The sequence below is a fragment of the Agelaius tricolor genome, unplaced genomic scaffold (genome assembly GCF_023055355.1).
Source record: "Agelaius tricolor isolate 1412-34295 unplaced genomic scaffold, bAgeTri1.0.p SCAF_26, whole genome shotgun sequence".
NCBI classification, from domain to species: Eukaryota; Metazoa; Chordata; class Aves; order Passeriformes; family Icteridae; genus Agelaius; species Agelaius tricolor.
This window is the reverse complement of record NW_027269286.1, coordinates 1,827,585-1,843,387: the sequence shown is the minus strand read 5'-3', so window position 1 is coordinate 1,843,387 and position 15,803 is coordinate 1,827,585. Positions and strand designations below refer to the sequence as shown.

The window sequence follows — 15,803 nt, the reverse complement described above, 5'->3', positions numbered from 1 at the left end:
AGGTAGGGTCACTAATCAGAAAACTGGAAAACCATGAAAAGAGAAAAGGTTTCCCTCTCAGATTGCTCCATCATTTACTGTGGTGGATAGCTCTGTAAACAAGAGCTCAATGCATGCAGCAGCATTGATTGCTACTTTTTTTTGGTGCTACATGGTAAGTGTGGAAGAGAAGAACATGAGCTATGCTGATGTCTCAGAGATGAGGGAGGGACTCCTGAGAAGACAGGTTACTGGGACAGTTCTGGGACTTTCTGAAGTTTTTCAAGTTAATTTTACAGTGTATCTTCTGATTTTTTTTCACCTTTAAATTGAGATCTGCAAAGACTACTCAACTAAGGCAAATTAGCAGCTTGAAATATCACAGCTAGACACTTAAGAGGCAATATTTCTCAGAGTATTTCCTGCTGCAAAGACCTGGAAGAAATAAAAAGCATATCAGGACAGCACTGATATTCTCCTAAAGCATGTAATATGAAATCACAGAGTTGACCCATCACCTCCATCAGTGGAGCTGTCAGTGAGGTTTCAGGCGTGGAGTTCGTACATCAAGAGGTACTGACACTTCCATGAGCTATCTTGAGCTTTTTGCAAGTTGGGTATATAGAGGTTATGATAGAACAGAAGCCCACATTTAACTAAATGTCTCTGCTCTTAATCTGAGAAACCATGAAGTGTTATGCCAACACAACTATATAAATGGCAGATTTTTTTCCTTGGCATGAAAATTTCAAACTCCTGGATTGCAGTCAACACACAAGGTGCCCCTGGAACCTTAAGACTATCCCTTCATAGGAGATTTGACCTGCCATTTCTGCCTCAGTTTCCTCAGTTACAGCTCAGATTTAGGTTTTCCATTTCCATTACCTTTTCCAAGAGGCTTTGAAGGACCAGCCAATAAGTAGTTAAGAGAAAGGTACACATGCAAATGTTCAGATACTCTGTGATTTTGATATAATAAGTAATCATATATTACATAAAGCTCTGAATGAAAGCATTATGTAACAGTACTTGTTATCATTAAAATGAAAATGAATATTTAAATTAATACTGCATTTGATTGAGTGACTACTTCATAATCAGAGTATGTGTTAATACAGCTTTTTTTTTCTCAAGACAAAAATGCTATTTCAGGTTATTGGCAACTGTATTTGTAACTTCCATCAGCTTCACTAATTAGACAGCTCATAGCTGATAACTGTGAGGACATGGAAAACAAAGGAAAGCAATGCAGTTCGTATGGGAACAGACATCTTCCTCTGGGTTTGAATAAAACCACACGCAGTGATCATGACCTCTGGATGCCTCAGTGCTATAAATACTAAACCATAAGTCAAAGTCTAAACTTCTCAAACTCTCTCTGTTGTTGTGTCAGCAGAATAAAATGCTAAGCCTTCTGTAATAAGGAAGAAATTAATCAATTGGGGATTAAAAGCAATTATTTATATGGTTAATTGAGGTACTGATTTAGGTTACTGAAGCTGGCAGCAGGATCTGTTTGCTGTTCTAAGGGGGGTGGTACAAAGTTTCAGGTTGATCCTCTGGTTCCCTCCCACCACCTTCTAGCATGTATATAAATTGTCAGCTCTCCAGACCCTTTGCCAGTTCTCTCTTCTAGACTTGCCAGAAGCAACAAAGGACTAAAGATGAAGATCTTTTTCTTATTCACCTTTTTGCCTTTTTTGTTGTCTGCTTTTGAACAAGCAGCTGCTTCTGCTCACTATGACAAGATTTTAACTCACAGTCGAATAAGGGCACGCGACCAGGGGTAAGTAACTGGCTTTTATTTCTAATTTAAAAAGAAGCTTGTTAATCTTTATTCTCCCCTTTCTTTTAGCATTATATTACATGCAATTTTTCACTATGAATTGTTGCTGTCCTTCAAGTAGAATTTTCTTTTAAAATTCATTTTACAATAATTGTTCCTGAATAAAAAGCTTTACACAGAGTTTTGAAAAGAGACAGAATACTGTTAAACTTCATAAAATGTAAAGAAATCTAAAATCACCACTTCATAATGAATAAAATGTGATTCAGAATCACCAAAATTAATTTCAGTTTGTAAGTATTGTAATGGGAGATCAGAAATTTTTATGTGTTTTCAGTCTTTTGCAGAGTTGATAGCTACCCACAGTATTTGCTCTCTTTATTCCATCCTGATGAAAACCGTTAACTCTATTTAAATGTTTTCTAATGTGGGAATATATACTGGGAATCCTTTGTGAGACTTCTGTTCCCACTAGAGCAATGCAGCAAGCTGCTCAGCAGGGCTTTCAAAAGGCAACGCTTACAAGCCAGGCTGCTTGGAGACATGGAAATAATTTGAACAGCTGGTGTCAGGAAAACACATGTGCCTAAAGATATTTTCCTCTAGTCTTCTTAAGCAAAAAACATTCTGTGAATAAGAATTGTTTACCATCCTATCTTCCCACTGCCTGCTACACACATGTGCTTTTCCAATTTTTTTTAGCTTTTCAAATAAAGAAGCTCACTAGCTTCCCACTGATGTAAAGTATATAGTCTAACTTCTGAGCTGATGAATTTTTTTAATTGCAGAAGTATAAAAATAAGGGATGAAATGCCCTTGCTCCATGGAATTTGACCATAAGAAATTCATCTTTGTACACCACCATGCTAAGGAACACATATTCCTCCTCTGAAGCCTGTGACTCCTTTTATTTACATGCCAATTTACCCTTTGGTCCCCAGTAATTCCCAGAATGTTTATTTAGGTGCCTGCGGTACTCAAAATGGTTGGTAATCAGAATAGGTGATTGATTTACAGAAGACAGGGCTTCCTTCTACATAAAGAACAAGGCACTTTTTCTTCCCCATCTCCCCACGACCTTCAGCTGCACAGATGTGTAAAAGACAAAAACTTTAATGAAAAGAGCCTCATGGTGTTCACTGGTCCCCGGGGTCTGGTAATTCACTTCACAGGGGGAAGGGAGAAATGGATATCAAGACTTGCCTGGGCACAGCTGGTGATCACTGCCCATCAGACACACAGGGTCAAACCAGAATGAAGGGGAAGCTTCTGTTGCTGCAGGGAGGGTGGACTTGCCAAGTAATCCAGCTGGGCAGCCCCAAGAACTTGCACTGTGGCTACTTCAAAACACACCTGTCCTGGGAAATGAAGCCAGGAGTTAATTTGTTACTCGACAGGAAAACTATTTGCTACTATTTCATGTAAAATTTTTTCATGTATGAAAACTTTTTACAATGTTTCTCACTGCACCCATAGCCCAAATGTCTGTGCTCTGCAGCAAGTTATGGGAACAAAAAAGAAATACTTCAGCACTTGCAGAAACTGGTACCAGCAATCCATCTGTGGAAAGAAAGCGTAAGTATGCTCTGCTTCCAAACTGTTCTCTATTGACTGAGATAATAAAATGTATGATTAGAAAACTCCTTTTCTCACAGACAAACTGTTTATAGTTTATGTCAGAATCTTTACTTCTCCTCCAGGTGGCATTGCAATACTGACTTCCCCTTTCCTTCTCTGGGCACACTGCAAGTCATCCAAAATACTTCACCTTTTCAGTAAAGTCTGCCATACTACTGACAACTTTGGCACTAAATTTTATTCTAACCACAGACACATTGGGAAGAAAGGTATTTCCTGAAAATGGTTACAGTGGAACTTGAATATTCTCACAGGCAGTTTTGGAAAGCAACCTACTTCTGTGGTTTTATTCCTAGATAGATGTCACGTCTTCCCATGAAAGAAAGTCTGCTCTCAGAATGAATCTGAGGGAATTCATTAATTTTCAAAGCTCCAGGAGCACTGATGGATAACTTCATGTGTTAAGAAAAGTAGTTTGAAGCAATAGGCAGTTTAGACTCATCGAACTGAAGTCACGTGGAGACTTTGTTCTCCTCCTGACCAGAATTTGGAGGAATGTTAGCTGTAAAATATTACAGAAATCCTGTGCAAGGCCTCAAGAAGTCTAATACAGCCAACCAGAGAAAGACATTGAGCGGTGGATCTGGGTGGGTTTGGTCATGACAGTGTACACAAAATTATCACCTGCTCTTCCCCTTCCATTTTAACCCCCCTACCATTGTACAAGCACTCACAGATCAGGGCTAGATGAGAAAAAGAATCTGTGTGAGAATAAGTTGAGTCATAGAACTCCTGAGGGTTGTTTAAGGGGTTTTTGTGGTTATAATAAAGCATCTGTTGCAACTTAGTCTTAGCCATTAATGAGTTTTATACTCTGCATACTAAACCCAGAAACACAGACAAAACTAAGAGACTTCTCCAATAAGAATGCTAATCCAAAGGACAACAGCTCATCTCATGTCAATATCTCCACGTTAAAAAGTCCTCTCTAACTTATGTCTATAAAATGTTGAAAGTTTTTTTTATGTGCAATTCCCATTTACAATGGAAGTGTAACATACAAATTTCCTAAATCAGCATTTGTTGGAACAAAAGTCTTTCCACTGTTTCTCAGCAGTATTTTATCTCCATGCCAGCAAGAAGTAGAAATAGATGAGTCACAGAGCTGATTTAAATAAACTGAAAACTGGCTCTATTAGCCAAGAATAACAAGGATTAAGGTAGTGCTGTTCTGTCTTTTTCCTTTGGAATATACTCCTTTGGATGAGGTCAGGACAATGTTGTACTTAAAAAAACACCAAAAAATCAACAAACAAACCAAAACAAAACAACAACAACAACAAAAAAAACCCAACAAAGACAAAGAAACTAACCCGACCAAAACCTCAAGAATGCATCATTGGTTTCTCAGCTGAATAATTGATTTCTTTCTGCTTTTGGCCACAGGCTTCTTTTGAACCAGTAGGGATGCATATGAGGATAATTTCTGGTCTGGTCTGAGGTGGCATTTCCCCTGTGTGCTCTGCCTACACACAGGCGGTACTGAGGAACTGCACCTTGCACCAAATTTTATCTGGTTCTGACTTTATTGTGGGATGATGCTCCATGTAAACCTCTTTTCTCCCATTCCATCTTTCTTACATTTTGGGCACAGCTAAAGAACTTTCTAACTGCAGAAAACTGTAAGGGAATATGAATAATGTAAGTAGGAACTTGCTAACTGAAAAGAAGCCTGGGCTGTGCATAACAAGATACGTGGTAAAAAAGTCACTGATCTTGTAATGCTTGGCTGAAGAAGCATTTTCTTCTTAGCTTTGTTCTTCAGCCAATTTTCTGTCTTTCATTAATTGTATCATTGTTGGATGTGGTATGAGAATTATCTTGCCATGTCTTAATCTATGCTTATAACTCAGCTGCCTCTTTCCTTTTTCCAAAAGCTAATTAAACTGCAATATTTCATAGCTTCCCATGGGATGAGGGGGAAATATTTTCTATTCCAAGGGAGGAAAAAATATTTTCTCATGACAAAGCAGTTCACACAGTTAGGAGAACATTTTAATTCCTATTTTGCTACACTTTTTTTTAACAGATAATCAGATTATTATGTTTTTATTATTAGCTTCTGGCAAGGATGCAAGAAGGACTAAGAGTAAAAGGTTTATCATTAGATTAAAAATCTGTAGCCCATGCTATCCATGCATTCCCAAGACACAGCCTTTAATGTATTGCTTTAAAGGAAGAGATGTACTAAAAGAACTATACAAATACTTTCAATATATAGTTTCTCAGTTGAAAATATGTACATGGTGAATATATCATGTATGTATATGCCTGTGAAGGAATAGATAATAAATATTTTCATAGCACAGAGAAATAAAAGACTGTGTTTAATAAAGAAATAATTTTCACCACCTCTATCAGATTGCTCTCTTTTATGGAATGATAATCCTTACTTTTCCAATCATGCTGTTTATTATTATTTTTCTTCCAGTCTACTTTATTTTAAAATCTCTTTAAGTAGTTTGGATGTTGAAGATATTAAGTCCAAATTTTCATTTGAATAAGTTGTTCATTTTAATGTGGTTGTGATTAACTTTTTGTCAGCTTTAAATTATGAAACATGAGAAAAATGTACTCAGCTGCCACCAAAGATTCTGCTAATTAAAAATGAACTGTAGTGGTTAAAGGCCCAGTAAAAAGCTTCAAGGAATGAGTGTTCAGAACTTTTGAATTGCCAGCATCAGCCACACCTATAAAAATAAATATATTGTGTAAAACAGTAATGTCATTATGGTATACCATATACTGTACAGTGTAAGATAATTTGAAAAATAATATCTGAAGCGTAATGAATTAAATTTCTTCCAAGGAGCCAAAATTCAGTGAAAACTTCAGTGAATTTGCATTTTCCTGTAAAAGAGGAGGATTTTTCAAACAGGTCAATGGTAGAACTCTTATTTCTGTTTAAAATTAAGAAGAAATTATATCTCATAAGAAACACAATGTTAAAATGATCCTTACATTATAGAATCATCATTCAGCCCTGTTTTGCTGTTATGTGTAGCTTATGTGTATTTGAGAATTAGAGTCTTTTTATATAACATTTCCTGGCCCCTGGCAATGCTAAAGTCTCTGTGTGCTGTGATGACAAACTTTTTAAACCCTGGCTTTGGTTTCTTGTATTCTGGTTTTCATCCTTACTACATTTACCTGTGAACTTTCCCTTGAGTCCATCCATCCAGTTTTTAGTGACTTCCTTCTCTGGAACCAGTTTTATGTCTGTTCTTAATTAGTTCTCTTCCTCATTCCTGATCTTCTTCAAATTCTTCCTTGGAGAACAGAGGCTCTCTTATCCCACTTTTTATCTCCATACAATGCACAGGACCTTCTCTGAAATACTTGTCAATTCCTATAACCAGTATGTAGGTGACCTCATGTAGTTTTCTCACTTTAATTTCTATTCTGTTCATTTAAATTTGTCTTTTTCCTTCATAACCCTTTGACCAGGATTTTATTTTAATGATGTCAGTCTTTCTTTAAATTCAAAAACTTTACATTCAGTAAAATATGACCAATTTGTAATCAATACAAAAAGGGCTGAATGACAAAAAAAGGCTGAAATGCTGGAGAATATGTGCTAGCAATGAAAAATTGATAATAGAAATAAAATTAGACTTAGCTAAAATTAGTTTATTTCTCCTACATATTATTTAATGGTGCTTTTGTCTGAATCCACAGAACTGTCTTATATGAGTGCTGTCCTGGCTATATGAAGATGGATGGTACAAGGGGATGTCCTGCAGGTATAAGCTTATTTTCTTATAGATAAGTTGCATATGGAAAAAATTAAAATTACAGCAGAGTTTCAGAAGTGATCAGCATGAGAAATGATTGCCTCTTTTTAAGAAGTACTGCCTAAGAATGCACAGCTTCATTTGCATGCAGCAAGCACAATTAAAAATTAGCTAGCATTGAATTTGATCATAAAGTTTAGGTTGAATTTCCCAGCTCCTTCCAGATTCTGGATTGGTGAGAAATGATAGTGTCTTCAGTTCCCAAAGCTGCCAAAGAAGAGCTTTAATTCCTATTCCCATCAAATCTGAGACTAGTCTGAAGCATATCAGTGTGGTCAGAAAGCCAGGACTCAGGGTGGAGCATATCTAAATTTGTATTTTCTTTTTTCTGAAAAAACTTGAATCTAATTTACTTAAAGAGTCTTATAGCCTTTATCAAAGAAAGAGTGAAGATGAAGACAGAAATTCTGCATCTGTCCTATTTATGCTATTCTTCTTTGTAAAAATAAAACTAATTGCAGCAGACAAGAGTAGTATGAGAAGGAATATGTTTCATAGTTTTTGATCCCTGTAACTGAGATGATCCTGTTATGTTCAATAATGCAGAGTTCAGTTTGTTCAGATAAATTAATCTCCCTTCAGATACTGACATTAGGATGAAATCAGTCACACACTAGAATCACCTGTTCTTCACAATAACCATAAAAAGAACCAAAAAACATTAGGTTGCATGCAAATGTCTCACTTCTAGATGCCTAAAATTAGGAGATATGAATGCTGTTCTCATGTAGCCATGTTTTAACTGTGAGACTATGGCCATTACTCTCTGGATAAATCAGGATATGCATAAACCAGACATTGGAAGAAGAGTAAGAGTCCTTACGAAAAGAATTCTGGTCCATTGTGAGTTAATGAGACCCACTCCACTGAAATTTTTGTGATTGTAAATGGATAGCCTCTCTCCTTCATGTTGGGTTGATACAAAATACAACAGATCTTCTAAAGGAAACTTCACAATATTCAGTATTGTTTGATCTAATTTTTCATTAAGAAAATCACAAAAAGGAACAGCAAGCAGATGTGCTTAGATGATTTTTGAGCATGCTGACAATGAAATTTTTAACCTAAACATATTGTTTAATTCTGACTTAAACAGTTTCAGAGCTATTACGCTTCCAAAAGACAGAAAGAAAATTTGATTGTGATAAACTGAAGAGTTTACAGCGTTCTTTCCTCATGTTTATTTTAGTTGCTCCAATTGATCATGTATATGGTACGCTTGGTATTGTGGGAGCTACCACCACACAGCGCTACTCTGACATGTCAAAGCTGAGAGAAGAGATTGAGGGACGAGGATCATTCACTTTCTTTGCACCAAGCAATGAAGCCTGGGACCAGTTAGATTCAGTAAGTGTGTGTGTGTGCTGTGTGCATGTGCATGAGTTAAACATTCTAGCTGAAGCAGCTAGTGTGGGATAAATTAGATAGGAAACAATGTCAAGTTTTAGACATAGAAGGACATAATACAGGTAATAATGAAATAATCTACATCTTTAATGTACATTTCTGAAACTAGAGAAGCTGGGTTTACTTTTAGGAGTACTAAGCAACTGTAATTGCTTCTTACTTAAGCACTTGCATGACACATATTAGTATTGTTAATTTATTTAACATAGTTTCAGGGAAACTCCTAGGAATTCCAGCAGCTGCATGATGTATGGCTGTACACTGTCAGAAATTCAGGTGTCCTTCTTTTAGTAATGATTTCAGTTAAAAAAACATTGAATTAAAGATCCTCTAATGATTTGACTGCGATGAAGACTCATCTTCCATTTGTGAGCAAATCAGACTCAAAGATCATTTAAGTAGAGCCAGATTTATAGGCATCAAAGTCGTCTTCCCTAACAGATGCTGAGTATATGTTGAAAACATATACTAAGGTAAAACAATACATACATCTTTCTGAGTGGCAGGAGGTTTTGAAGCTTGTAATTGATTAAATTCCTTTTCTTCTTCAGGAAACCCACAGGAATTTGGTTGACAATGTAAATATTGAACTGTATAATTCTCTCCACCACCACATGTTAAACAAGCGCATGTTGACAAAAGATCTTAAGAATGGCATGACCCTGGTGTCTATGTATAATGGCCAGAAATTGTTCATTAACCATTATCCCAATGGGGTAAGTCCATTCTCTTTTTTCCCCCTAATGCATTTATTTATTTGATGCCTTTACTTCCTTATATAACTAAGAAAATATATTATCAAAAGTTTACCATACACCAAGTCAGTTGCCACTGAGAAAAATAAATATTCTCTTCAAGAATTTTTGTCTGCTCTGTAGACTAATCACTAAGAAAGGATGAGTAAAGACTGTGATGTTTCAAAATCAAAGTGCAAATGAAAATGAACTTTCTTCATAAAAGACAAAGCCTTTTGTGGTCAAAATACATGGTCATAAATTTGACAGCAAAATCTACTATTAATTTTTACAGTTTTGCTAAATAATATTACACAGATCTTTTATTTGAATTTGAGTCCATGGTAGGAGCATTGAAAGTTGTAGGAAACACACATCCATTATTTGCCTAGGCAAAAAAAAATAAAATTATAAATGCAAGAAACCTCCCAGTTAAGTCACTCATCTTTGTTGTCTTAAATCCATCAAAATGTTTGTCTACAGGTGTTATTGCTAAAAAGAACCAGTATAACCAACATATTAGCCAGATAAGAAATCAGAATAATTGCAGTAAGAAATTAAACATGAATATGAAATCAATGTAAGCTGAATAAATCTGCTGCTATCTTTCCAGAAGCTTAGTCAAACTTTCAAATCTTAAAAGGCTTTACTTCAAATTTTGAAAAAAACCATTGCAATTACAGCAGTGAATACACAATTTACCTACATTGCCAGTCTGTGAGAGTCAGGTTCCAAGATTGTGATCAAATTACTGTTTAATCTTCCACTACTTGATTCTTCAAATATAGGTTGTCACTGTTAACTGTGCCAGGATCATCCATGGCAACCAAATTGCTACCAATGGTGTTGTCCATGTCGTTGATCGTGTCCTGACTTCTGTTGCAAATACCATTCAAGATTTCATTGAATTTGAGGATGAGCTTTCATCATTTAGAGTAAGTGGACAAAAATAAAAACTCTTCTCTGTTTATTTAAGGAGGGTTTTTTTAATTCCTTTTTTATTTGTTTACGATACCTGGAAGTAAGAGGTGTTAGCTCAGTAGGAGAGGAAAAAATAAATTAAATTAAGAGCTTCAGTTATTATTGCAAACCTAGCTATTTAAAAAGGCAACATCAATAGGACGGAATGTGTCCTTGTACCTAAAAAGTGTCTTCTCTTCAAGCACTGAGAAAATGAAATGTGAGCATGAAGTTACAGATTCTGGTGCTAGATAAATAAGAACAATTTCAAAATGGATAATAAAAAATGGTAAAGACACCAAATAAATTTCAGAACCCAACTCATAAGTCAGTAGATGCACATAAGAAGGATTTTTCTTGCATAGAGGAAGCATGGTTAAAAATTGTCCAAGTTTCTAATTTTTCCATCTTCTAAAAAATGTGTCTCCACAGTGTAATGGGATTTCATGCTGCTTATTTTAAAAAATATGCCATTGCTTTGCAGATAACTGTTGTCCTTTTCTATCTTCCATCTCCTTAATAAATATGATACAAAAAGGTATTTTAAATGGAGAGGCATAAAGGTGGAGAAGATCCTCTGAATCCCTCAAATAGAGTTCATGACAGTTATAGGAAACCACAATATTTAATATCTTTAAAAAAACTTAATATAAAACCCAATACTTTCTGGTTTTCAGTTTAAAAACATTCCTCTGTCAGTTATTTTTTTCATCTTTCTGTAAGATTCATTATCTATCTTTTTAAAACACTGATCTCAGTCTAGCATCCAAGTATCTGTAGGCATGAGGTAAAATTAGACAGATAATGCATTTTGGTAATATTTCAAATAATCAGCATTTAAATAAAAAATTATATTTTAGGCTCCTGCCATTACATCAGGTGTCATGGATATTCTTGGAAGACCCGGTCATTACACAATCTTTGCTCCTACTAATGAAGCTTTTGAGAAACTTCCAAGGGGAGTTTTAGAAAGAATCATGGGTGACAAGGTGGCCTCTGAAGGTATTTAAACTTTTTTGCAAACAAGAAATATGTTTGAGTTGATCAGGAGGCAGAAAATGCATTATCCTTATAGCTCTGGAATGAAGCACCTCTACTTTCATGTGTGTAGGAGGAGTTATTTCTTCTGTCTCTCATTTTTCCACTTGCCTAAGGATAGAAAGTCATTGAAAACTTAATCTCCAAAACAGTTTAAAGGGAACTGTGAAAATATAGGCACATTGACTTTCTAATAGTTCAGCTGCATAGGTCTGATAGACATTCCTGTCCCTAGAAATCCAGGGCTATCTGAATATTAAATTCTCTCATACCTTTGCATAGCCTATGGAGTTTTGTACTCATAGGTCCTCTTGGAGCATATCATATGCAGTGACTAGCAGATTGTAGCATAACCAATATATTTTTAATAATATAAGGGATGCCAAATAGTTTTGATCAAAAATGTGATTTAGAGGCCTACAGTATCATTAAATTTAAATAAAGTATCTGTGAGTGAAATTAATTAAAAATAGTGTATGTAAATTATACATATATGTGTCCAAACACCTACATCTATTAAATTCCTGCTCTGTTCTCTGCAGCTCTTGTGAAGTTCCATATATTAAATACTCTCCAGTGCTCTGAAGCCATCACAGGGGGAGCTGTCTATGAAACCTTGGAAGGAAACACTGTTGAAGTTGGTTGTGATGGTGAAAGTCTGACTGTGAATGGAGTGAAAATGGTGAAACGCAAAGATATTGTGAGAAGCAATGGCGTTATCCACCTCATTGATCAAGTGCTAATTCCTGATTCTGGTCAGTGATGTGACTGATGGAAAACTTGTTGCACTGAAGATATTTTTAATAACCTTATCCAGATTCCCTCAGATATGTAGTTCTGGATAAGCATGGAGAATCCAAATCTGAAATAGGAAGATATTGTGTGTTAAAATACCTTTTCTTAATTCTTTATTTGCAGCCAAACAAGTCATTGAGCTTGGGGGTGCTCAGCAGACTACATTTACGGACCTGGTGGCACAGCTAGGGTTGGCATCTTCTCTAAGGCCAGAAGGCCAATACACTCTCCTGGCACCTCTGAATGGTGCTTTCTCAGGTTAGTAGCCCTAAAAGATTGTCAAAATAAACCAGTATATACGCTACCCTGACAGTTTTCCAAATAACCCCCAGTACTTGTTCTAAGTCTCACTGCAAGAGCATCATAGATAAATAGAATGACTGCATCCTTTCAAATTACATACCTTGTAGAAATACAAAACAAGCCTAACCACCAGGCTGCAGAGTTTGCTTTCACCCATATCATTTGCTAATGGAAATAGTAGCACTATAATAAGATACAAAATATACACAGAAAGACTTTAGGAATGGAAAGGTATCAATAAACTGCCAGTTTCCTTAGTCTTACATTACTTCCATTAGATTCAAAACTTATTTATTCTCAGAAAATGTATGCAGTAGTTTCATTCCAGCCAACAGCTAAGTACCACACATCCACTTGATCACTCCCCTCTTTCCCCCACTCAGGGATGGGGAGGAGAATCAGGGGGAAAAAATGTAATAAAACTTCATAGGCTTAGATAAGAGCTATTTGATAACTTTAACAAAGTAAAATAATAATATTAATAATACTAATAGTATAATAATAATAATAATAATAATAATAATAATAATAATAATAATAATAATAATAATAATAATAATAATAATGTTTTAAAGTATGATTAAAGACTAAGAGAAACAGGTGATGCATGATACAATTACCCTGACCTATGCCCAGCCATTGACTGACACCTCCCAGCCAGGTTCCCCCAGTTTATATACTGAGCACAACATTCTATGGTATGGAATATCCCTCTGTCAAGTTTGGGTCACCTGTCCTGGACTTGATGCTTCCAGCCTCTCGTGCACTGGCCACTCACAGAGCATGGGACACTGAGATGTCCTTGGCTTAAGGTGAGCACTGCTCAGCAACAACAAAAATATCAGTGTGTTATAAACCTCATACTCATACTAAACCCAAAAGACAGCACTGTGGGACCTGCTGGAAGGAAATTTTACTCTATCCAAGTTAAACTCAGGAAAGACAAGAAAGTTATTATTTCCCAGTACATCAAAGCAGAGGGAAACTGATATAAATATACCATAAAACAGGTGTTTGTATATTTGTGGAGGTGGCAGCATGGATATCTTGCCTTTTCTCAAAGAATTAGAGTGTAGTCTTACTACTAAGGAAGCGAATTTGGATAGATTTTAGGTGCACATGTGGAAAGGACTGGTTCTAATACAAAATATAGCAGTAATTCAGAAGATGGAGCAGACCCACTTATAAATCATCAGACATATTAGGTATTGTAATTAATCATGGCTGTGTCAAAAGTTCTTGACTGAACTTGAAGAATGGTCAAAACAATTTGTCTTCTGTATACACAGACCTGTCCATGCTTTAATTCAAGCATTTCACAGAAAGATTCAGTATTTCCAGATTCTTTTAACTATATTTGAATAAAAATTCACTGTATAAATTACTATACATTAATATCTAATTTGCTTTTTAGATGACACCTTAAGGCTGGATCAACGTCTTCTTAAAAGAATCCTGCAGAATCACATTATAAAAGTGAAAGTTGGGCTCAATGAACTGTACAATGGACAAGAGCTGGAAACAATTGGAGGAAAACTACTTAGAGTCTTCGTGTATCGCACAGTAAGTGAATGAGTCTTTCTAAAAATATGCATCCAACTATGAAAATGGAAGTTAATAAAAGGCAAAGCTGAATGAAACCCCAACATTTACCATTATGACTATCTAGCAAAAAATCCTTCAACTTTTAAGATAGCAAAAAATGAAAATCTGATCTTAATCCGAGCTTTGTCTGCATGGAGAACTCTTTGGGAAAATGCAACAAAATTTCAAAGTGGGTGTTTAGTTAGTTAAAAAGTTTTAAAGCTAGTTTTTAAAACTAATTAAGAACATTCTCAAGGGAAAACACACACAGACACAAATCAAGTGTTGAAATATTTGCACCATGCTATTTTATTATAGACTTTGCTATTTCTGCTTACTCAAGCAATGCCAAATTTCCTGGCAAGACCACATAATTTGACTGTAGGAAATACATATGGTTGTTATTTTTAACATTGTGTAAACAGCTACATTTGTTTCTCTTTGAATAAGGCTGTATGTATTGAAAATTCATGCATGGTCAGAGGAAGCAAAGAAGGAAGAAATGGTTTTATTCACATCTTCAGACAGATCATCAATCCAGCAGAAAAGAGTTTGCATGAAATGTTGAGAAATGATAAGCGTTTTAGGTGAGTAGCAATACTGACAGAACTAGATTTTCCTGCAGAGGGTATACACAGCTGGTCTGAGAAAAAGTTTTGGACTGTGAGCATGTGAGTTGTTGGGGCTTTGAGAGTGGGGATGGCAGAGAAGGGTTTATTAACTACACAAATAACATAAAAGGAAAGAAAAATGTGGGCAAAGAGAAATTTCTCCAGCTGTATGCTGAAAAGGCTTCCACACTCAATGCTAGAACATGCTTTTTTATGGCACAAAGGGCATAAAAGGCACTAGAATGAGAGGAGTAACAGGACAGAAGGAATTGAGTGATACATCCAGAGCTATAAATACAATGGTCTCTGGAGTTTTAATTAATGAATGATACAATTCCATATGGGTGCAGCAGGATTGCATACCTTTCTGTCCCTTTTCTGCAAGAATCATACTTATCATACAATCATACCTATTTCTGTCCCTTTTCTGTAAGAATCTCAATACTCCTAAAGCAAGAACAATCCTTTGCATCCTCCTTTTATCTGTTTGATCTGCAAGGGTTTGTGTTCGACAAATCCTCCTCTGATCCTGGCTGCAGTTATTTTTTTTTTCAAATAATTTTTCCTCTGTCTGCTACTTTATTTCTGGGAAATAGTGAAAGTGTTTGAAAATTGAAACACTATTGGGAAAAAAAATGGGAGAACTAAGTACCTGGACCAATCACACCGCATTTCAATGAAATGTATTTGTGGTTTGTCTGTTTGCTGTAAACAGCATTTTCCTCAGTCTGGTGAAAGCTGCAGATTTGGATGATGTTCTGTCACAGCCTGGACAGTGGACTCTGTTTGTCCCAACTAATGATGCCTTTAAAGGTTTGACTGACGATGACAAGGACATACTGATAAGTAAGTGACAAAAAAACCCCTGGAATTACGAGCAAATTAAAATTTATTGGAAAGGAGACTAATGCACCTCTCACACCAAAGCTGTCTGCTGAAGCAGTTTGCCTTTTGCATAGAGCAGGTCATAGGAATCCCCTTAATTATTTCCTTCTTGGGTATAGAGAAAATGTCTTTTTGGGAAAAAACCTCCAACCTGACATTTAAATTTAAATTTCACTCCTCAATATCTTATTCCATAGTGTTGCTTCCTTCTGTTATTTTTGTCTTCAATTCTGAGCTTGAGGTTGTCCAAGTCCAGACTACTAAATTGTCTTATTCACTACAGACTAAT

General features: G+C 35.8%; 1 protein-coding gene across 17 annotated transcripts in view; it reads left to right on the top strand.

The window, feature by feature from the left end:
* Window positions 1–1,583: 1,583 nt before the first annotated feature.
* Window positions 1,584–15,803, top strand: part of POSTN (periostin) — a 31,189-nt gene continuing 16,969 nt past the window's right edge. For all 17 annotated transcript variants that reach the window (XM_071448393.1, XM_071448392.1, XM_071448391.1 and 14 more), the window contains exons 1-12: window positions 1,584–1,765; window positions 3,242–3,340; window positions 7,082–7,146; window positions 8,387–8,544; window positions 9,156–9,320; window positions 10,127–10,273; window positions 11,159–11,300; window positions 11,879–12,091; window positions 12,255–12,389; window positions 13,849–13,997; window positions 14,469–14,605; window positions 15,345–15,475. In XM_071448393.1, the coding sequence (XP_071304494.1) occupies window positions 1,644–1,765; window positions 3,242–3,340; window positions 7,082–7,146; window positions 8,387–8,544; window positions 9,156–9,320; window positions 10,127–10,273; window positions 11,159–11,300; window positions 11,879–12,091; window positions 12,255–12,389; window positions 13,849–13,997; window positions 14,469–14,605; window positions 15,345–15,475 (1,663 nt within the window). In that variant the 5' untranslated portion in view covers window positions 1,584–1,643. The remainder of the gene's footprint in view (window positions 1,766–3,241; window positions 3,341–7,081; window positions 7,147–8,386; window positions 8,545–9,155; window positions 9,321–10,126; window positions 10,274–11,158; window positions 11,301–11,878; window positions 12,092–12,254; window positions 12,390–13,848; window positions 13,998–14,468; window positions 14,606–15,344; window positions 15,476–15,803) is intronic.